The 24,801-nt window shown below is 38.7% G+C and overlaps 3 protein-coding genes across 3 annotated transcripts in view; all 3 read left to right on the forward strand.

Annotated features, from left to right (window-relative positions):
* The window catches only part of LOC125775367 (uncharacterized), a 915,975-nt gene that overhangs the window by 18,647 nt on the left and 872,527 nt on the right, over positions 1-24,801 (forward strand). The window lies entirely within an intron of this gene.
* On the forward strand, positions 18,725-20,049 carry LOC125775374 (uncharacterized). The gene has a single exon (XM_049445905.1). The coding sequence runs from the start codon at positions 18,798-18,800 to the stop codon at positions 19,986-19,988; it is 1,191 nt and encodes a 396-aa protein (XP_049301862.1). The 5' UTR covers positions 18,725-18,797; the 3' UTR covers positions 19,989-20,049.
* LOC115065846 (uncharacterized) lies at positions 19,991-23,642 on the forward strand. Its single transcript, XM_049452864.1, is given in 2 exon segments — positions 19,991-22,277; positions 22,280-23,642. Coding segments are annotated over 2 exon segments (3,537 nt in total). The 3' UTR covers positions 23,530-23,642.

Below are 24,801 nucleotides of genomic sequence, written 5' to 3' on the forward strand. Positions count from 1 at the left end.
GTTACTATTATTAGCCATGTCGTCCAAAATACTTGTTACTACTTGACATATTTCCAATTTCTTGAGAAACATCGTTAAGTTTACGGAATTTGGCCACCGCAGCTGCAAATACCGTTTTCTCTTTACTTAAAAGATTGGAGAATGTCTTTCTACTGATATTTATGTGTGTAATAAAAATAATAAATATATAAACACTTAGCAATATACACTTAAATATAATGAGTTTTGTTGTTATACTTATTCCGGTGTTCCGAGTTGTAATCTAAAAGAAATGAAAATAAATGTATTAGGTGTTATGAAAAAAATAAATTAAAGAGTATAGTTTAAATATGTTTCAAAGATAAATCTAATTAAATGTTGCATACTATTATATTGTATAAATGTTTCCGGTTTTTTCTGAAAGTTATTTTTTTTATATGTACTGTTGCGAATGGAAGCAATACAGATATATACAAGTAAGGAAGGGCTAAGTTCGGGTGTCACCGAACATTTTATACTCTCGCATGATAAAGTGATAATAGAGATTTAAATATCCGTCATTTACATATTTTTTTATCTTGCTGTAAAATTAATACGATTAGTAGTTCCCGAGATATGGTTTTTGGTCAGTAAGTGGGCGACGCCACGCCCATTTTCAATTTTTAAAAATGCCTGTGCCTGCAGCTTCCTTCTGCCATTTCTAATTTAGTGTTTCTGACGTTTTTTGTTAGTCGGTTAACGCACTTTTAGTGATTTTCAACATAACCTTTGTATGGGAGGTGGGCGTGGTTATTATCCGATTTCTTCCATTTTTGAACTATATATGGAAATGCCTGAAGGAAACGACTCTATAGAGTTTGGTTGACATAACTATAGTAGTTTCCGAGATATGTACAATAAACTTAGTAGGGGGCGGGGCTACGCCCACTTTTCCAAAAAAATTACGTCCAAATATGCCCCTCCCTAATGCGATCCTTTGTGCCAAATTTCACTTTAATACCTTTGTTTATGGCTTAGTTATGAAACTTTAAAGGTTTTCGGTTTTCGCCATTTTGTGGGCGTGGCAGTGTGCCGATTTTGCCCATCTTCGAATTTAACCTTCTTATGGTGCCAAGAAATACGTGTATCATCATGGTATCTCATTTTTTACTCAAGTTACAACTTGCACAGACGGACGGAAGGACAGACAGACATTCGGATTTCAACTCTACTCGACACCCTGATCACTTTGGTATATATAACCCTATATCTGACTCTTATAGTTTTAGGACTTACAAACAACCGTTATGTGAACAAAACTATAATACTCCCCTTAGCAACTTTGTTGCGAGAGTATAAAATTGGAGTACCAGTTTGTTTCGCCCCTTGCTCAAAGTTACCTCTTCACAAATTTTCGGCCAAATCGGTTCAGCAGATAAAGATGTATGTATATACATGGATTCCAAAATCAACGGTTATTTTGCAAAAAAAACCTCCGTAGGATCTTCTGTAGGACCAAAGCAATACCTTATTTTTAATCTGGAAAACTTACTCTATACGTCTATACTCAATTTATCTCAGAGTTCGGGATAGAACATTAAATCCCGTTTTTCACTGTATATGCACATTTATACACTAGAGCTATTCAGAATCTTGTGCATCTGAGTTTGCAAAATTATGCAATTGCAAATATATACCATCAACAAAGAACGTATTTTTTGTGGTTTCTGTGCAACCCTTGCTTGTTTGTAAACAAAATTTTCGCACAAATTGGAAAGTATGCCGAAAAATTGTTTAGGGAAAAATTAACTGACGCTTTATTTGATGAAGCTGCTGAAGAAATTATGGACATTAAAGCTAGGAAATATTTATATGCCGCACATAGCACAAATTTCACTTTTATTTCTGGAGCTTCCTGCAAGAAATCCAGTATACTCTGGATTCCTTTTTCGCTCCACTTTTTATTCGGCTTTTCGTGTTTTAGCCTTATTCAAACCGGTTTGCTCCATTTTTTCTCTTTGTTTACAATAACAAATAACTTTAATTCCATATTGATCTTTAGTTGAAATCCATTTATTCATACAATAAGAAAATGGTTGCAAACAAGCAAAAAATTCGTGTTACCATATTTTGTAATGGAATAAAAATAAGACAACAGAGTGATTATGACGTCATTACAAAATTCATTATCGTGTAATGAGTAATAAAAAATCTTTCAGAATTTGTATTACTTTGGTAAATCCCGGTGTTGGTCCGACCAGGGTTTTCTTTTGATGCGCCGCCAATGCAGAAAGGAATTCTATGCGAAAAACTAATGTGTTATTTATTTCCTGTCATTGTGGTATTATTTGTTTTCTTTTTTCTTTTGTTTCTTCTGTGAAATATGTGCGTCAGGTAACACTATTAGTTAGAATGCAACCCTTTTGTTATTTTGTGAATTGAACAAAAGTTAAATATTGAATAAAAGTTATTTTTGCACTATATACGAGGTTTGATAATATAATGAGACTGATTTTATTGCCGCGCTTGTGGTAAGCCCGTGACCTTGAAATTCCCTTTCTCTTTTTCCGGCATCCCTCCCCTCTCTATTGATATATGTACCATCGCTCTAGCTTGTTTAGTTCGCCTGCTGCGTCAAGTTGAGTAGACGTGTGTTTGTAGTGCTCGTCACGAAAATGGAAAAACAAAATCAAGAGCAACGCGTCGCGATAAGATTTTGCGCCAGATTGGGCGAAACAGCTTCGGAAACGTACACTAAAATTGTAAGAGTGTATAGTGATAGTGCTCTTAGTCGTGCAAAATCAAACGCCTAAGCTCACAATGGTTGTCTCCGCGCGCCCCCACCCGAGAAAAGCTCGCATGAGCAAGTCGAAGGTGAAAACGATGATTATTGCTTTTTTTGATAGCCGTGGAATCATCCACAAAGAATTCGTTCTACCGGGGAAAACTGTGAATCAAGTCTACTATTGCCAAGTACTCGAAATAATGCGAAAACGAGTCAATAGGGTGCGCCCAGACATCGCTCGTAACTGGATCCTTCATCACGACAACGCGCCGTACCACGCCGCCCTCAGTATTTGGCTTCTAATGGGATCGCCGTGTTGCAACAGCCGCCTTATTCGCCCGACATGTCACCCTGTGACTTTTTTTGTTTCCTAAAACAAAATCGGTGGTCAAAGGAACCCATTTTGAGTCGATTACGGATATCCAGGCGGCCGTGACGAGGGTACTCTCGGACATCCCAGTCGAAGCGTTCCAGAAATGTTACTATGGAAAACGCGCCGGAATTGCTGTATAGCTGCCCAAGGAGACTACTTTGAAGGGGATGGCAAAGTTGTAGAAAAATTTTCAAATATACGGTTTTTATGGAATCAGTTTCATTACTTAATTGTCAAACCTCGTAATAAATGGTTAGAAACGAATTAGTGAAATGTTTGTGGATATAAAGTTAAAAACTTAAGTGTAAAATTCATTTTAAATCGGGGAAACACGCACTTTAAATAGTTGAATTTTTGAATTTTAAATGCAAATATCTCAAAAACCATAAGTCAGCGGCCTATATGCCTATCTCTTCCTCCTCTATCCGTACATACCCATTCTAACCTCGAAATCGGGGGATGCTATTCTAAAATTTACCCAACTGTTAATCACACTTTTCACACATTTTTCTCTTACACTACTTATTATAATAAAAATTTCCAAATAATAATAATGAATTATTCTTCTTCTTCTTCTTAATTGGCGTAGAATCCGCTTACGCGAGTTAACTACAGCGCGCCAGTCGTTCCTTCTTTTCGCTACGTGGCACCAATTGTATATTCCAAGCGTAGCCAGGTCCGCCTCCACCTGGTCCTTCCAACGGAGTGTAGGTCTTCCTGTCCATTCGGACAATAATAATGAATTAATAATTTTAAATTATGTACTTTCTATCTACAATTAATACAAATATATAAATATCTTAACACCATTCACATACCTGTTTTCTCGCAAATTCTTTATTACGTTATTATTGTTCTTGTTGTTATTAATTAAGTTTGATTGCAATCCAAAAACCCTAACGAGATTTGTATATAATATATAAAATTACTCCAATATAAAAATTTTTTGACATAACCATACTTAACAATTCCTTCCTCACTATAAACTCTTGCTTTATTTGTTTATAATATAATATAATTAATATAATTATAAAATATTAAAATTTACACAAAATTAGCAACTGGCAGATGTAATGGCGGCAATTTTTTTACAGATCGCTAAAAACTAATGTATGATAAATTTACCACTCTTACAACAAAATTTTCCATTTCAAAACAAAAAGTTTGATATGGACATGTACTAGTAAGAGGCGAAACTTTAGGACAGTTCTAGTTAAAGTGCTGCCGTGTTAAAAGAAAATAGGATATTAGGGGTATTCTCTTGCTCTTGCAAAACCCTTGCTGGTGCACGAATTGCAGAATTTTCCTCTTGTTGCAACGGCACAAAAACAAACATACGCAGAAAGTTATTTGCAATAGTTGTAAAATATGTCAGCCCAAAACCCATGTTCATTTTCGTGCAATGACACGTAATAAAATAATTGCAACCCTGTGCCATCTGTCATTTTACATAAAGACGTATTTCTTCGTTAAATTTTTGAGGAAGGTAAGTTTTAAATAGATTTCATAATTTCTACATAAATTATAAAGATTTTTTACAGTTTTTCGTTAAGAATTAATGCAGAAGGTGCTCCAATTAACGATAGTCATGCACAATAGTCCTTCTCAATAAATTGACCGAATCAGCCGTTCATACGAGTATATCAGTAGCTTCCACAATGGGTGCTCTCTTGTCCTTGCATATTTCGGTATAGGATTTTTGCATTTTGTGCAATCGTGCAATCTTGCAAGAGCAAGAGAATCCCTCTATTGTATATAAGAAGAGCTGACTTCGAAAACGTACCACTGCAGAGTTCACTACATTATTTATACATCATGTGTTTGTAACGTCAAATAACATTAGGGGTATACGCTTGCTCTTGCAAAACCCTTGCATGGTGCAAGAATTGCATATGATTCCTCTTGGTGCACCGGCACAACAACAAACACACGCAGAAAATTATTTGCAATGGCAGTAAAATATGTCAGACAAGTTCACGCAAAAATATAATTGCAACCCTGTTTTAGCTGTCATTTTACATAAAGACATATTACGTCGTTAAATTGTTGAGGACGGTAAGTTTTAAATAGATTTTATAATTTTTATTTAAATTATAAAGATTTGTTACAGTTTTTTTTGTTAAAAATGTATGCAGAAGGTTCGCCAATTCACAATAGCCATGCATAATAGTCATTAACAATAAATTGACCGAATCAGCCGTTCATATATCACTAGATTCTGCAATGGGTGCTCTCGTGCCCTTGTATATTTCGGTATAGTATTTTTGCAATCTGCAATCTTGCAAGAGCAAGCGAATACTCCTATTGCATTGTATATTTTGACGTTTTACAACACGTTTACTGTAAAGTTTATTTTCGCAAACAGCTGTTTTAGAATTTTAAATCCAAAGAGCGTAAAAATATCAAAATGGATCAAAATAAAGCCAAGTGTGCAGTTATACATTTCTCTGAAAATAAACGCTCAAACAACATCCAAATTTTTCGTAAAATATTTAAATCAAAATATAAAAGAGTGTGGATTTTAAATAATTTAAAATTTAATAAAGATAAAAATCACATTAGAAGAAAGGTGACTAAAAATTCGGGATTCTGGAAAACTATTAGCGAAATGGCAATTGATGTATTTTTCTCCCACTTTAGGATCAAACCTTCCACGTATAAGGTAAGTTTTATATATTTTACAAAAATACAGTCACAGAAGCTTTAAACCATGCTAAAGCCATTATGGAGAACACCCCGAATTGGTCGGCCTTGCTTATAACGGATGGGCCATATAAAATTTTAAATTTAAAAAGTCACTAAAAAAACAGCTTGATATTTTTCAAAGGTCTAACATTTATTTGAAAGGTTATTTTATAAAATTTATTTGTGGAAAACAATTTCGGACAAATGACCATCACGGCTGAGTTTACAGTAGCTTATCCGAACCACCCAATTTTGGAGTACTCTAAAAGTTAACATTAGCTACTTCTTTGTTACAATGCTGTCGGAATCTCGCACTATTTACTGTTGCAAATTTTAATACTTCTGCGTTAACCGAGTACTGATTTGTTACCGATTAACCAATTACACTGTGATAGTCAAAAAAAAAAAGACAAAACCAAATTCGACGGTTTCCCCCTATTTCGGGCCCTACGAATCGAACTGATTCATTACTTTTTTGAGTTACAATCATGATTTCATACAAAAATTTTTGTTGAAGTTTTTCATCAAAGGGGCCCATTGTAAGAGAAAGGCACATTTTTCTTCGGTCTCTAACTTTTTTAATGTTGACTTTTTTGGTAAACTTTCTTTGGCAAAGCTTCTCAGAATAAGTCCGTCTTTAAGATCTGTCTTTCAGATGACTGTAAACCCCAAAATCAATGTTTTTTGTGTCCTTATAGCCAATATGTCGAAAAAACTGAAATTTAATCCATTTTTTTAATGTTTTTTCCTCCCGTTTCGTCAATATTTTAATTTACCCTTTGATACTTATACATTAAGTGACATCTTGTAATAGTAAGAAACTTAAGCAAAGACAACATTCTGAGCAAACTAACCATTAGGAAAAAAACTTGACAAAATTTGTATTTTTTAAAAAAGCTACACTAACTATGTTTGTGTGCTGTTTTATTTTTTTTTGTATCTTATAAGTGTTATCATTAAGTATCATAAATTTGTACACAATATTTAAATTAAATTTAATAAGACTCATCGAGTCAAGCTTTTTGCCGCTGTACCAATGCTCAAGGGGGGCGGCGACTTGGTGAAATCTTTCTCCATGCTCATCGAATTCAGTCGGAACTTGCTGCTCAAAATGGTCCTTGTGATGGTGAAGGAAATGAATTTTTAAGGACATATTCACACCTATTTCTTCAAAAGCGTCTACCATGTTATCCACATATTTTTTCCAATCTTCAGACCGGTGTACTCCTAAGCAATGGTTTATAACGGTCATAACGGAGTTCCAGGCAATTTTTTCATTTGGCCTTAGAAGTTCTCCGAATTTTGCGTTCATCATAAGTTTTCTTATATCGGGGCAATTGGGAACACCTGAAAATAATGTATCAACATAACATTCGTTCTATTAAAAGACTTAAAATACCTTATTTTATTTTCGCAACACTTACTCTTGGAAATATTTCTGTCAAACATTTAAAAGCTTCGGCATCTCGATTTATTGCTTTTATGAAATTTTTGACAATTCCTAATTTTATGTGCAGTGGTGGTAGCAAAATGTTATTAGCTGGTATCAGCGGAATATGGATAACATTTGCCACATTTAAATGAAATTCTGTGCGAAGCTTCCAATCAAGCATTCTATATTGGTTTCCGCGGTACCTTGTGTCCCAATGACAAATGAAGCACATATTTTTTGTGTATCCTGTCTGCAAACCAGTAAGCAAGGCGATAACTTTTAAATCCGCAGATATCTTCCATTGATGCTGCTGATACTGAACTCACTCCAAAATTAATTTCATTGCTTCGTATGTTTCCTTTGTGTTGGAGCTTATGGCGATTGGAACCGGATTTTTTGTGTTATCCACATACATCAATACTGCTTTTAAACTATTTTTCGACGAGTCAATAAACAAGCGCCATTGCTTTGGTTTGTACTCACAGTTCATGTATTGTATAAGACCAGGAATATTTTTACAATACGAAAAAGTTTTGTCGCCATTAACCTCAAAGAAATCTAAAAGCTCCTCCTGGCTTTTGCGGTATCCATACACCTTCACATCTTTAGACAATATATTTACCGAACGAAGATGATGTGCTAGGCAAATCGCTTGTCTTTGCGATAATTTGAGCTGTCGTACCATCGTATTCAAACGGGCTTGGGAAATCTCCAAGTGACGACATGGGCTTTCAACTTCGGTTCGGTTATACATTGTGAGTAGGTCTGTAGGCTCGGTGGAAAACGTTGGCGAAATATATTTGTCAGTTGGACTTGGACATCTTGGTATTGGAACATTTTCTGAGTGAGATACTGGTAGCTGTGCAGATTGAACACTTTTGTAAACTGTGTTTTTTTTGTTGAGTCTTGCAAATTTGTTCTTGCACGCGTAGCAGGTACCAGTATGATGCCCTTGTGGATCTATCCAAATCATTGGGATGCCGAACCCCATTTTTAGGCACAGTCTTTTTGACCAGTTATGCAGGTTGTTGTTGCATTGCGTGCAAATGGTATTTGGCACCCAATCTACGTCTCTTATAACGGGCAAATCGAAATATTCCTCGTAGATGCCGGCAGTTCCCGAAGATATTTTACGTCTACTCCGAGGGCTTGTAAATTTTCCACATACGTAGCAGAACAATTGGACACTTATTCATTTTAATTTATTTTCTTAATATACAAGGCACTAAAACAATGTTCTTTCCGCGAAGTCAAAGTCAAATTAACTAATGCAATCTATGCTTAAATTTTGACTCTTAGGCAAGCACTTAACGTTTCTTTCAAACGTAACTTGTTGTTATTTATTATCAGTGCAGTGGTTAAAAGCTTGACTCGTTGCTTGCTGATTTGTGTTGGACATTGATAGATGAATCTTGTTAAATTTAATTTAAATATTGTGTACAAATTTATGATACTTATTGATAACACTTATAAGATACAAAAGAAAATAAAACAGCACACAAACATAGTTAGTGTAGCTTTTTTAAAAAATACAAATTTTGTTAAGTTTTTTTTCTAATGGTTAGTTTGCTCAGAACGTTGTCTTTGCTTAAGTTTCTTACTACTACAAGATGTCACTTAATGTATAAGTATCAAAGGGTAAATTAAAATACTGACGAAACGTGAGGGAAAAAACATTAAAAAAATGGATTAAATTTCAGTTTTTTCGACATATTGGCTATAAGGACACAAAAAACATTGATTTTGGGGTTTACAGTCATCTAAGAACTTAAAGACGGACTTATTCTGAGAAGCTTTGCCAAAGAAAGTTTACCAAAAAAGTCAACATTAAAAAAGTTAGAGACCGAAGAAAAATGTGCCTTTCTCTTACAATGGGCCACTTTGATGAAAAACTTCAACAAAAATTTTTGTATGAAACCATGATTGTAACTCAAAAAAGTAATGATGCAGTTCGATTCATAGGACCCGAAATAGGGGGAAACCGTCGAATTTGGTCTTGTCTTTTTTTTTTGAAAAAAGCTATCACAGTGTTATAATTTTTGAGTCACATGTCCAGCTCCTTACTTTTGTTTTTTACGTTAACTTTCCACCGTAGCTTAGTATCAAACGTCATTCCCAAGTATTTAGCGGAATTAAAGTACGGTATTCGTGCCCCGTCTATGAAAATTGGTAAGTGCTGTCTCTTGTTGTATGTGAAAACAATGTGTACAGACTTAGCTTCATTCAGTTTTATTTGCCACATCTTTGCCCATTGTAAGACTTTATTTACAGCTTTTTGGAGATTAGTAGTCGACAGGTGTTCATTACTACCAAGAGCAAGCAGCGCGGTATCATCTGCAAATGTGGCTGTTGTATAATTGCAGTCTACTGGCAGGTCGTGCGTGAATAGAATATAAAGAAGAGGGCCCAACACACTACCTTGTGCAATTCCTGCTTTTATTTAGAATAGAATATTTGTCTCCTTGTTTAACGCGAAAGTAGCGATCTGATAAATACGATTTTATGATGTCATAATGCTGTTTCGGTAAAATCAGTTTCGAAAGCAGTCCTTTGTGACAAACTTTATCGAACGCTTTTGCAACATCCAAAAACACGTCAGAACAGACTTTTTTTCCTCAAAGGCTTTTTCCATAATGTGTGTAACCCTGTGGATTTGATCAATCGTAGAATGGTTGGCTCAAACCGCTATCTGATGCGCGGGAATTATGATTTTTCGTTCAATAATTTTATTGATACGTTTTATGAGAATTTTCTTAAAAAGCTTCGATATTATCGGTATTATTAAGTTGGCACATATTTATGATGAAAGGCCGCGTTAATAATGTTGGTAATTTTTACTATACTTATTTGAGGAAGCTGTTTCAGGACCTCAGCAGTAATCAGGTCGTAACCGGGAAATTTTTTGTTTTTCAGATTTTTGATTTCCTATTTGGCTCACTGCTTGTGCAAATAATTCGAAAATACTTCTGCGGTTTTTGAATCGTCTCTGGCCCAGCTATCAGAACTTATTTTATTGGGACATACTTGAGTTTTTAATGTCTGCAGTCTTTACAGCTTTTCCAAAGAGAGTAGTCGAAATTTTTTCCATTGCTTATTTTATCTTTAAACCTCTTTAATTTAATTATTTCTCTCATATCATTAGGATATTGAAAGTTTACAGCAGTTTTAATTTAATTTCAATTTAACTCCGCTGTGCTATTCCAAGCTGCGTGTTGCATACCTGTTGTAAAGTGGAAAATTTCAGAATCAAACTGGTCTGTATTTAATATAGTCATATTTACTTTCGTAACATTCCATGATCGTTCAAAAGTATTCCCAAGTATTATTATACAAGGCAGCTGTTTTGTCTTTAAATATGACGGTTTCACTATAGCTTAAATAGATTATGGAATGATCCGAGTTAAGGTCATAACCCTGATTGATCGACAAATAGGTCCGGGATATTTTGCCGACAATGAAAAAATTTATCAGGTCTGGAATCTTTTGATTATCTTATGGCCAGTATGATGGTAAGTTCGTCTAGAGTGCGCAACTTCCGGTTAACAGCAGTGCTTTATAGAGTTCTCTCCCCTTTGTAGTCGTAAGCCTTGTACCCCAGTGCGTGTTCTTTGCGTTGAAATCTCCACCCATTATGAATCTATACCTGTGTCTGTTTATTAAGTGTTGGTACTCTTCAAATTGGATTTGATGCCTTGAGGGACTGGACACATAGGTAAGGCATCGTAAAATCATAAAGTCATGAGTTTTTATGCTAGTGTAAAAAATTTGTTGTTGGATTGCATACTAAAATAAGTTTACGCAAATACGACTCTGAACGCTATGTATTCGGTTCGTCATAACTGATCAGCTGATTTCTGTTTACATAAGTTTGCTTTTGTGTTGTGGTTACATTTGTGTTTGAATTTAAATTTCTTTCAAATTTCTTTTGTCGAGGGTTTTCGGAATAATGGAGCAATATAATGTTTGAATAAAAGTATACAAAATTTATGTTTAATAAAAACAAATTTTGTTTGTATTTTCACAATTGGTTATTGGTTGATTACAATTTTTATTATTATTTATTATTTTTTTTATTATTTATTTATACAATTTAATTTTGTTAAGATATGTGTCAACACACGGGGCGGCGCAGTGTCTCAGCGAATGTAGTTGATGATCGAATTGTTGACGGGTTGATCGGCGAACTGTATGTGACGAATTGCTGGCACGAATGTTTTGAATCTGCTTAGGAGACCATCCTTTATGCTGAGTGGGTGGATGTACAAGTGTGGTGAGTTGTCTTGTGTGCGAGTGTGGTGTCGTCAAGTATTAGTGTGTGCTAGTTTTTCCGGTTAAAGTGGGGGGATGCTTAACTCATTTAAACATCCTGGGCCCCCTAAGCGAATATTTTGCTTAGTATTTTGTATAAGGTGATACATGTAATTTACTTACTGTTGGCGAAGTAGCCGAGGTTGCAGAATATAAGCTGTAAGAAGCGATTTTGGTTTTAGTATACATTTGTATTTTATGCAAGTAGTGGTGCTTTAGGTAGTAATTTGCTTTTGCGCGTTTTGACGACTTATTATTATAGAAAAAAAATGCTTGCTTTTATTTATTTTACTAGCGGTTATTTAAATTTCTTATTTCATCGGTATGGTATACCGGTTATTTATAATTTGCCTCTGCTTATAAAGGATAGTTACTCCATGCCTGGCTCAGATGTGGCCAGAATGGGTACTCCTTAGCCCTAGATTTAGGACTATGAAATTAGAGGGATCTTGCGAGAGTGCCGTGAATGGAGAACGGCTTCGATTCGTAGAGTAGAAAATTTTTCATAATTAATTAATGCTTTTTATAGCTGATTCCCATAAATCACCAATGTGAAGAGCGCTTATGTAGATGTAGATAATTTTATTATATTATAAATATTAATAATATTGTTACAAAAGTAGTATTAAGTTGTATTTGTGCATCTGTGCATATATGCATCCCTTATTATGAACAATAGCTGTAGGTATATGGAATAGCATTTGTCTTGTTGTAGACATCTGGCGCCGCGGCTGTCTGCTTGTCGAAACAATAGACATCTGGCGCCGCAGCCGTCTGCTTGTCTACTTAAACAATTGCTGAGTCTGGCGCCACGGCTTTCTGCTTGTCTAAACAATAGCTGCATTTGGCGCCGTATGGCATTATGTTCTGGTAATTTCCAGACGCAATATTCTAGAAGGACACGTCGGCATCAGCGAGAAGTGCGTGGCTATATAAGCCGTGGCAGCGCCAACGTAATCAACCAGTGCTAAGAGTAAACTGATATAGTGTAGACGAGTTGTAAAATAAAGAGATTTGGTTGAAATGAATTAAACGGCTTTTGGTTTTATTTGTCAATCCAGAGATACGAACCTAGTAAAGTAAAACTAGCAAGGAGTAAATTCGTAACAATATTTAAGTGCGTATGCACTAATTTGACAAGTAGTAGCCCGCCACCTCTCTAGGATTTGTTTAGAAATGGTTTTTTATTTTAATTATTGGCGAAAGCCATCCTGCGGGGTCGAAAGGTTACGAACATATATTCAGAGGGAATCTGACTTTGCTTTTTCTACCTTAATGTGGGGTATTGCAAAATTTTGGCTTTAGTGGTTGTCGTACGACGTACCGGCCATTATTTGATCGAGTAGTTGTGGCTTTAGAAAAGTCCTCACAATACTAATCTTCTTTAGTTTTGTTTAATATTTGAGGAGGTTTTCCTATCTCTTGAAATTTCCTTAATTGTGAATTAAGGCATTTATTTGATCTTTTCTCAACTTGAGTTGGTGTGGTGGTAACTAGTCTATTTTGAGATTTTTGTGCCTTTGAACAGCATGGTGTCTGTTGGCAATTTTTTGTATTTTGGCTTTCGGGATTTGCTTTTGCAATTAAACCCGTGGTTATTTTTGTAAATGCGCTTCTTTGGAGAAATCGGATATCTGCTGTAATGAAGCATTGTATGATGTCTTTTCTGACAATATAAGCAGTTAAATTTGCTTTTGCAATTTTTAAAATTATGTGTATGGGACAAGCAGTTTGTACAGAGTCTTTTTGATCTGACAAAGTTGTTCCTTTCGTTAATGTTTAATTTTTTAAACTTCTCGCGAGTTTTAAGTTTATGCCCTGTGCAAATGTTTACCAGAATTGAGTCCCAGCTGTCTGTGGGAATATTTAGTGTCGATTGAATCGACAAACAATTTGAAACAGTGGATTGTAGTGTTACAAATTCTTCACTTGTTTCTTTCTTGATTTTAGGCAAGTTTAATAGTGTCGTTACTTGTTTATCGACCAGTATTCTTTCATTTTCAAATCTAGCTTTTAGAGCTTCCCAAGCCAAATTGAAATTGTCGTCATTTAATGCGAACTGTTTAACTATTTCGCCTGCTTGACCTTTTGTTTTGTATCGGAGGTGATACAGTTTTTGTGCCTTTGAGAGTTGTGGATGGTTGATGTAAACGGTTGTAAACATGTCCCGGAAGGACGGCCATTCTTCATAACCTCCGTAAAACGTTTCTGTATCACATGCAGGCACCTCGAGTTGGATGCCTGAACTTGCCTCTTGATTGTTTATTTGTGGCAGCTCTACTCTACTGTGGGGAGTAGGTGCAATTGCTTTAATGAGCTTTAATTGACCGGAGATCATAGCTTTTGTTTCTTTGTATTGGTCTAAGCAGTTTTCGTATATTGCGTAAGCCGATTCTTTCAAATTTTGTGATAGGTTTGAATCGTCAGATTCTTCTATGGCGTCATGCGCCGCTTGGAGACGAGTCCAGAAATTTTCAAGATTGTGGCTTTTATTTCTAATAACGATTCAGAGTTTTCTTGCATCGGTGAAGAGGCAAATATAGTGCAGTATCTTGTCAAACTGTCACTTTCTGAAATAAATTTAGCAACCTGTTTTGGGCGTGTAGCTCCTGCAGGTGTATTTTGATTTGTATCATTATTAACCATTTTTGTATTTATATTTTTTTTTTTTTAATTTATGAAATAATTTTATGTTTCTTTACTTTTATTTATTTTGAATATATGTTTAAATTGTTAATTACTATTAAACCGCGTTTTATTATGTATTAAAATATTTGATGTCCGAATATTTTGTAGTTAGGTACACCCTAATACTTGGACTTGTACTCGTATATACATACGAGTATGTACGTATATACTTATATTTTATGCAATTGAGAGCTCGTTGAAGAGATCAATTCGTTTTTTGTACGCAATCCTGCTTGTTTTTGTTTGCCAAACAAGAGGTATTGCCAGATAATTGCCAATGTGGACTTATAATATGTGTGTGTACAAATGTGTTAATAAATGCTTTGCGTAGTTCTTGCAAAGTATGTATATTTTGTTGTTATTTTTGATATATATGTAAGTATTATTTAATTTTTTTCGTAAAAGAGAGAGAGTTCGGAAATGGAATTGAAAAAAGTTTTTTTCTCTTATGTATATTTTATACGTAAGCAAATATGCACTTGTACATAGATTCTATTAGAACGGCCGTTTAATATGGATTATAGAAATATGTGAGTATGTAAATATATATTTTGCGCTTGGCAATTATACATACATTTTGATGTATGTTATTTGTATCATGTAGAGGTATACATATTTTTTTTCATTAAATATATGTATACGCATATATGTATGTATGTACGTTTTTTTGTTTCTGTTTTTATTTTTTTTAGTTTATTTTTTCAAATATTCCTTTCTCAATTTTTGTATGCAGTCCCGCTTATTACTTTATTAAGCATAAGGGGTGCTGCCGGAAATTAAATATTTGAATTTTTTATTTATTGGTGTTGGACCGAAGTAAGTATATTTAAGGATATATTTTGTGAAATTTTTAACCAGTTTGGGTACCGATTTTCGCTAAGTTTTAACTAGAAAAACCGTACTATACATATGTATGTACATATGTGCATATATTAAATATGAAATGAAATTAATACGCTCACTTTGATGTGGGTTCAACGAGTGTATGTATGCCCATGCCCCTTTTCTTGCCAATTCCTTTTGTCTGTAAAGTGCCCCTGTAGTATATGTGTGTATGTTTCTCCCGCCAATTTTGCTCCTCCGCTTCTCTCAGTCGGTTGGACCTGTTGTGTTTGTATTTTGTTTTTTTTTTTCTTTTGTTTTGTTCGCGCCCAGCTGTCTGTGTTATTTTTTTGTTTGTTGAAATTATTGTTTTATTTTGTTTTAAATTCGCGCCCGCTTGTCATTACAGCTTTGTTTTTTTTTCTTTTTTCCCCCTGCACTTTCCTTATATTTATGTTTGTATACGAATGCTTTGTTTTTGTTTGTGTTTGTTGCGATTCGCGCCCGCAAGATATTAGTTTAGTTTTCTATTTCGCGGCCGATTTTAATTTTGTTTTTAGGTAAGGCGCATTTGTTGCTTTTTGTTTGCTCAAAATGTTTGGGTCATTGCACCTTTTTTTTTTTTGTTTTGGGGTTTGTTCACCGCACAATTCTTTTGTTTTTTGTTTTAATACCATTTTTTTATGTTTTAAAGCGTTTCGCTAATCCATAGTGCCTCTCACTATCCGGCTCGAAGGACCATGAATAAAAGTATACAAAATTTATGTTTAATAAAAACAAATTTTGTTTGTATTTTCACAATTGGTTATTGGTTGATTATAATTTTTATTATTATAAATGTTATACAATTTAATTTTGTTAAGATATGTGTCAACACACGGGGCGGCGGGAATCCTATTCCGACTTGTTGGAGCTGGCGATCGAGCTTTTTCGGATGGAAGTCGAAAGTATAATCGAGGTTGAGTAGAGGTGTTGACGCGGCGCAGTGTCTCAGCGAATGTAGTTGATGATCGAATTGTTGACGGGTTGATCGGCGAACTGTATGTGACGAATTGCTGGCACGAATGTTTTGAATCTGCTTAGGAGACCATCCTTTATGCTGAGGGGTGGATGTACAAGTGTGGTGAGTTGTCTTGTGTGCGAGTGTGGTGTCGTCAAGTATTAGTGTGTGCTAGTTTTTCTGGTTAAAGTGGGGGGATGCTTAACTCATTTAAACAATGATATTCAGGTAATATAAAAATGCATAATAAATACAATTTAACTAATTAAATGCGCTTTTAGACAAAATTACATTATTTAAAAGTTTAATGGTAAAATTGTTTTTCGATCTGCTTCTGATTTTGTAATAACATATCGTTCCTGATAATTACTGCCGTTGGCATCTCCAGAAATCATAATTGGTAGAGGCCGCGAACTATTTTTTGGGGTAAGCGGTTTTGATATGGCGTTATCTGCTTTTTTCTGAAGATCAGGAGAATACTCCACTTTTCGTTTTTTAGCTGGTCTTTTTTTAGAATCCATTCCATTTCTCTAGCTAGTTCTTCCTCATCCGTTGGGAATTCAACCTAATTTTTCAAATTCTAAACTTTGACAGTTGATCGAGTTCAGGACGTTTTGACGTTTAGCAATTGGAAACGAGCGATGTTCAGTTTGAAATCTTACCAATAAAATATGTAAACGGAGGGATTTGTTGTGTCCTTCAAAACCACTTATAAAAAAAGTTAAACAATGAAAATTTTTGTGAAATCTAAAGGTATTTGATGAAACGTTTTATAATTTGAAGCATCATAGTATTATTTTCAATGATTTAACGATTGAGAGCTAACGAGCTTAAATCCTTTTATTGGATATTGAAAGGACAAAAGTCAGTTGCTCTAGTATTATTTCAATGATTAATAACATTTAACGATTGAGAGCTAACGAGCTTAAATCCTTTTATTGGATATTGAAAGGACAAAAGTCAGTTGCTCTAGTATTATTTTCAATGATTAATAACATTTAACGATTGAGAGCTAACGAGCTTAAATCCTTTTATTGGATATTGAAAGAACAAAAGTCCGTTGCTCTAATATAATTTAAAAAGATTTAAGTAGTTTCCCCATATAATAAATAACTACTATATAGTAATTTTTATTCGCACTAAATGTTGGGTGTTTTAATTTAAATGCCAAAAAATTATTATTTTGTTCAATCTGGCCATAATGGAAAATGTTATAAAAAACGCTAATTTTGAAGCGCTCTCACACTGGAATAAGTTGGCATCCCTTTATTCCTGGCTTCTGCACTCCAATACCATGGATAAGATGATACGAAACTCTTTGATTCGAGAGAGAACTGTCAAAACTCGCATTTTTTATAACATTTGCCAATGATGCCACTGCTGAAAAATATTAGATTTGGAATTTTATATTAACTTTAAGGTGTTTTGCAATTTTCACGCTACTATATATATAAACATGAAAAACCAAAATAATTCATAAAAAATATTACAATTTGTATGCTGTACTATTAAGTACGCAGATATGTAAATACATTTTAAATAATTAATGTAACTATTTAAAATAAGTAATAAACAGAAAACAAAACAATTCATAAAAAAAATCACATATTCAAGAGAAGTGTGTGAGAACTAAATATCTTATAGAATTTAGTCCACACAAAGGCCCACCCTATTGTTCACAAGCATATATACGCAGCGGTAAAACCACGCCACGAAGATGGAGAAACCAGACATGCAGATAAAAGGACAACAAGAATGCATACGCAGCGGTAAAACCACGCCACGCAAACCAGACAAGCAGACGAAACAACAGCAAGCATGCATACGCAGCGGTAAAATCACGCCACCGCCAGCAACACACGCCATCCCAGCAACACACGCCATCCCAACGCAACATGTTGCGAATGTGCTAGCACGCAACACAGGCTTGGTGGGTAGTTAGATGGCGGATGATCAGGCAGTCAGCACGGGACTGTGACAGCGTACACACGTTTTGGCATCAGACTACGCAGCGAGTTTATCCTCTTGGTACCCTGACTTGTGAACGCCGTATGTTAAGGGTGAGCTCGGTAGTGAGTTTATCCTCTGACCGACTCAACCGTTAACATCGCGGTCGCTAAGACAGTCTTCCGGGATCTTTAAAAGTGACAGTCGTCTAGTTAGTGAAGCCTACGCGAGTGTCGGCAGAAGTAGCCGAGCGTAGTCGGCAGAAGCAGCAGCGCGTGATTGAAGTGGTACGGAGCAGCAAGTCGTCTAGTTAGTGAAGCCTACGCGAGCGTCGGCAGAAGTAGCCGAGCGCAGTCGGCGTAGCACGCGAGGGTGAACGCGTATAGCAGGGCAGCGATAGGGAAGCCCTCACGAGCGTCGGCAGAAGCAGCAGCGCGTGATTGAAGCGGTACGGAGCAGCAAATCGTCTAGCACCCAGGTATTGCCCTAACGGAGCACATCGAACCGTTACCCTAACAGCGCCGTCCTCGGGCGACGACTGTACAACGCAGGAGACGTTTTGTGACTTGAATTTATATATTATATTAGATATTAATATAAGTTGAAATAAATAAAGAACGATTCGCAGAAGAGCCCCAATACTTACAAATTTATTGTAACGAACCCTGGACACGGCGAGTATACTTCAGCAATTATACTTGTAAGAAGCAGGGGCAGCAAAAAAGCTTCGTTACAATTGGCGCCCGAGCAGGGACCCTGCGGATCGTATATTATCACGAAAACGACATTTAGTACGGAGATGGCAGACCTCATGTGGTTAGACAACGTGTCCAAGGAGCAACTAATCTCCTTCGCACAGAGTCTGGGAGTTGACCACATAGGCACCACGCGGGAGATTCGTAAGCGCATAACTACATTGGCAGCCAAGGCGCACGGAGACCCGGAAGTAGAAGAACAATTTTTAAAAATGGAAGCTGCATACAAAGCAGGTGAGATCGCTTCACGAGACGAAGGCGATCAGAAGACAACCTTCCCAGCAGATCACGACAGAAGGACCGCGAGCACATTCGCGGAATCATCACGGCTACAGCCGCCACAAATCAACCGGTTACTTCAGCAGAGCCACATTGTTACATTCGCACCCATCATCGACCAGGTGAGGAAGTGGTCCGTGAAATACGACGGCGGGCGAGACCCATTAGCGTTTGTCGAGAGATTAGAAGAGCTCTCCGAAGTGTACATGGTGAATATGGACATTCTTCCAAGAACCATGCCCGAATTATTGTGCGGTACCGCTCTCCAATGGTATCGCAACAATAACGAACATTGGGAGAGTTGGACAACCTTCAAAAAGGACTTTCTGCGCTTCTTCCTACCAGCACGTTACTTCGAACGCCTCGAAGATAACATACGGCAGCGAAGACAACACGTTCGAGAAAAATACAAGGACTACGTTCTAGCTATGCAGAGCTTAATGCGACACGTTGGGTATAATCCGGAAGAGCGACTGGAAAGAATTTTTCGGAATAGTCACACCGATTATTTGCTCTACATTCAGCGGCGAGATTTCGAGACGCTGGCCGAACTCATTACACTGGCAGAAGAGTACGAAGGGATATATGAAGGACAACGACGAGGAGTAGAGCCACCTCGACGCGAGATGACGAGACACATTATAGGTGACCACGAGGCGAGACATGCAAGTAGGCCGTTACCACGTGCACCACAACACCACGCGACGGTAGATGCGCATCGTCAGCAACCATCTACGAGTGGAGCCGTTAGGCCGGGAAATATCTGCTTCAGATGTGGTCAGGAAGGTCATTATGCTAGGAGATGCCGTAATCCCAAGAAATTGTGTTGCAGGGAGTGTGGAAGAGCGGATGTGCTAACGAAAGAATGTTGTCATCAACACCAGGGAAACGACCAAGGGTTTCGTCAAAGACAAGGCGCGGCGGACCCGCGGAACTCAGCGCCGAACCACCAATAATTATGCATCAAGAACGCGGCCGGCTATACGCCCTAATCACGTTGGGCGGAGAACCGGCGGAAGCCGTCATCGACACCGGCGCTTCGAAAAGTTTCATATCATCACCAGGGAAACGACCAAGGGTTTCGCCAAAGACAAGGCGCGGCGGACCCGCGGAACTCAGCGCCGAACCACCAATAATTATGCATCAAGAACGCGGCCGGCTATACGCCCTAATCACGTTGGGCGGAGAACCGGCGGAAGCCGTCATCGACACCGGCGCTTCGAAAAGTTTCATATCACGAGTTGCAGAACATATGGACGCAACCAGGAACAGTAAGAAGGTGACCGTAGCTATCGAGATACAAATGGCCGATGGCACCACCAGCAAGATCTTCGACGCCGTGGAGACCACCATTCAACTCGGACAGACATCGCTAAAGGCAGTGTTACACGTGATGCCCGGAGCGATTGATGACGTCATACTTGGATTGGATACACTGGGGAACATGGGAGCTATAGTATCCTGCGGAGGTCACCAGGTAGTGCTGAAAGCGTCAGATGCGCAGCAATCAACGGCAGCCCGCACCATGTCATCCAAAGCCGTAAGCAACGTAACCCTTACTACGCCAGACACACGCCTGCTAAAGCGCAGGATGAAGAAGAAAAACAGACGAAAACTTAAGTGCAGGAGGGTCAATCGACTCGGGACTTCATCGGCCGTCAACCAGAGAAACGAAGCGGCCCGTATACGTGATTTTTTAGACGAAGAACTTCGAAAATTTGAAAGCATGAGTGGAGTGACGACCGTGGCGGAACATAAAATCACTATGACCGACAGCCGACCAATCAAGCAACGATATTTTCCGCGGAATCCAGCGATGCAGGCCATCATCAACGCCGAGATCGACGAGCTGCTGGCAAAGAAATGTATTGAGCCGTCTCACAGCCCACACAGCGCGCCGATTGTGTTGGCACGGAAGAAGAACGGTAAGTGGCGTTAATGCGTGGATTATCGGCAACTCAACGCCCGATCTGTACCCGACGCATACCCCTTACCTAGGATACAACATATACTTGACAAGTTACGAAGAGCAAGGTACATTAGTAGTCTGGATCTCAAGAACGGCTACTGGCAGATACCTTTGGAGCAAGGCAGCCGCCCGTATACCGCCTTTACCGTACCTGGGCGTGGCCTATTTCAACGGCGCGTGATGCCATTCGGCTTACATTCGGCACCAGCGACGTTCCAGAGAGTACTCGACCAGGGCATAGGCCCGGAGATGGAACCACACGCCTTCGCCTACCTGGACGATATAATCGTCATAGGCTCTACATTCGAGGAACACATACGGAATTTGCGAAAGGTACTGCAGAGACTACAGCAGAACAACCTTCGAATTAACCCTGAAAAGTGCGAGTTTTTTAAGAAGGAACTCCGATACTTAGGTCATGTGATTAGTGACAAAGGCATCCACACCGACCCCGAGAAAGTTGCAGCAATCCAGGAGCTGAAGCCCCCAACTAACGTGAAAGAAGTCCGTCAGTATCTTGGGATAGCCTCTTGGTATCGCCGCTTTGTGCCAGATTTCGCGACCATGAGCCAGCCGCTCAGAGCTCTCTTGAAGAAAGGGAAACACTGGAAATGGGGACCTGAGCAACAATCAGCATTTGAAAGCATCAAGCAAAAGTTAACGGAGGCTCCCGTCCTGGCATGTCCGGATTTTAGCCAGGCATTCACTTTGCAGACGGACGCCAGCAACATCGGCCTTGGAGCCGTACTGACGCAGAATCTGGAAGGAGGAGAACGCGTAATAGCCTACGCCAGCCGAAAATTAAATGAGGCAGAGAAAAACTATTCAGCTACCGAAAAGGAGTGCCTCGCCATAGTCTGGGGAATTCGGAAAATGAGACCCTACCTAGAAGGATATCGATTTAAGGTGATAACCGATCACATGTCACTGAAGTGGCTGAATTCCATAGAGAGCCCTTCCGGTCGTATAGCACGATGGGCTTTAGAGTTACAGCAGCATACTTTCGACATCGAATATCGTAAAGGGAAACTCAACCAAGTAGCAGACGCACTGTCCCGACAGCCGCTAGAGACCATAAGGCAAGCGACGACGATGGCTCCACAATGCAAATGGTGGCGTAAGCGAGTAGAAGAAGTTCGCGCAAACCCAGAGAAGTACGCAGATTACATGGAGAAGGATGGCCAACTTTATCGCCACATTCCGTGTAGATCTCAGGATGAAGAGGCTGTACCCTGGAAGCTATGTGTGCCTAAGCCCCTCCGCATAAGAGTGCTGCAAGGAACCACGATATTCTTAGCGCCGGACACATGGGCATACGCCGGACAGTAGCCCGAGTCGCCAACCGATACTACTGGCCAGGAATGTTCCGCGACATTAGTCGGTACGTACGCCAGTGTGAGTCCTGCCAGAAATACAAGGAAGGACAGCAGAGACCAGCAGGGAAGATGCTCTCACAGGTGGCACAGGAACCGTTTGCCACAGTTTGCACCGACTTCATCGAACCCTTACCGCGATCAACCCATGGCAACACAACGCTACCGGTGTTTTTCGACCGCTTCAGCAAATGGGTTGAATTGGTCCCCATGAGGCGCGCTACAGCTGAAGGACTTCGTCGCGCATTTAGAGAGAGAATCCTCGCGAGATTTGGTGTTCCGAAGATCCTTATTTCGGACAATGGTGTTCAATTCACGAGTACATTATGGCAACACTATCTAAAGGAATTAGGGGTACGCCAGCAATTCACGGCGCCGTATACACCTCAAGAAAATCCCACGGAAAGAGTAAACAGCACGATCAAGCGAATTATTGCACAACTCAGCAAATCACGACACCAGCAATGGGACGATTTTCTCGCAGAGATTGAGCTGGCAGTAAATTCCAGCTTCTCGGCCTCCACAGGGTATAGCCCGGCATTTCTCGCACAAGGACGAGAACCGCGACTGCCAAAGGCTCTTTTCTACGAAGTTAATATCGGCACAGGTATGATACCTCCGACGGCTGAAGAAAAGTACGACAGGATGCAGGAAGCCTTTAGAATCGTTCGACAAAACATGGAGAGAGCATCCATGGACCAAGCCCGCCACTATAATTTGAGGCGTAGAAAATGGACCCCCGCGATCGGAGAGCTATTTCTGGCGAAGGAACATCATCTCTCTAAAGCCGCAGACGGTTTCGCCGCAAAGTTAGACCGTAACGCCAGGGCAGTTTCCGCAAAGGCTCGTAAGGCGCAAACTGCCATGAGGCGCTCTATTGCAGCGCACGTAAGCACGACGCGCCGAGCTTCTTGGGCTGCAGGGTCGCAGAGAACCAACCTGGCCGCGGTGCCATGCACCGTCGGCAGGATCAGTAGCAGCGAAACGTCTACCTCTGACGATTCCACCGTCCCATGGAGATCGCCGGTGATCGAACTTTCGTCCGAAAATGAAGATACGCTACCGGAGAACAAGAAGGCGGAACTTACCTTCCCAGCGGGGCCAAATGGAGTCTGCCTATACCAAGCAGACTTACAATCTCTGGAGGACGGATAATGGCTCACAGACATTTGGACAGGGGGTAGTACTACCGCCACACAACACCGAGCACCACTGGTACCTCCTCGCCCTATCCAACCGCGAGCTCACGCACCACGTCACGGACACAGTCTGCTACCACCAACACCAGCTATGGACAGCAAATTCCTGGATGAGGGGTAAGGTCACCCACGCAACCACGGCCTGGTGCGAATTCCTCCAGTGGGAATACAAGGAAAGAGGCGGAGAAGGAGAATTTGGATGCATCTCCGAACCCTTCACGGCGAAGCTGGCAGCTGAAAAGCGAACCCAAATATTGGCCACCTTCAGACGTCGCCAAACCACCCCCGCGCCCAACATCGCAATTCCACCACCACCATCATCTGCGGAAGTTGAGCTGCCACCCGAAGGTATAAAAATCCCTATCGCCGAAGCAAACGGAACAGCATTGGAGGCTTTCCCGGAAATTGCGGATAGAATCCGCAGAGGCCTCAAGGACCTCTCAGACGGCATGGGGAAGCACCGGCTAAAATTTAATACAGCCAAGCTCAAAGTGGTCATGTACCGGTGGGGCGTCCACATCACAGCAAAAGCCACAACATCAACCACGGCAGCTAACGGACCCTAAGGCAGTGATGGTACATAATTTTTTGGAAAATCCCCACCAAAGAAGAAAAAAATCCCCACTTTTCCCTACGCTGTTTAAAATTTTTCCCCACAAAATTCCCTACAAGTTTTACCAATCATTTCTTACAATATTAAAAGAAAACAAAAAAGTTTGACTTAAAGTACAAAAGGTTAGACATTTATTATAATATTAAATATGTATAATACATAAAAATATAATATGTGCACCATTGCCTTGTATGTGTACACATAAATTTATATACATATATATATATACATACAAATAAATAAAGAAAAAAATTCATTTAATTTAAATACATTTCATGTTTTAAATTAGACTAGCATAGGTACAACAAGAATGATCCAATCAAATGGATGGTTAACTAAGGCGACATTAATTTATTTGGTTTAAAAAAACTAAACAAACAAAAAACACGTAAACATATACTTTAAGCATGATGTAACCACAGTGCAAAAAAAAATATTAATGATGGTCGTAGAGTTCAGACGCTGTCATTTTTTTTAGATGCGATTTTTTTTTATCTACATCCTCTTCTGCATTTAAGTTTCTCTTAAAAAAAGCTTATGGCTTTCACATTTTTCTGGTGTGCTTTTGTTTCTGCGTGTTTCAATAAATCAGACTTGCCGCAATTTAAAATTTTG

This window comes from Bactrocera dorsalis, chromosome 1 (assembly GCF_023373825.1).
Source record: "Bactrocera dorsalis isolate Fly_Bdor chromosome 1, ASM2337382v1, whole genome shotgun sequence".
NCBI classification, from domain to species: Eukaryota; Metazoa; Arthropoda; class Insecta; order Diptera; family Tephritidae; genus Bactrocera; species Bactrocera dorsalis.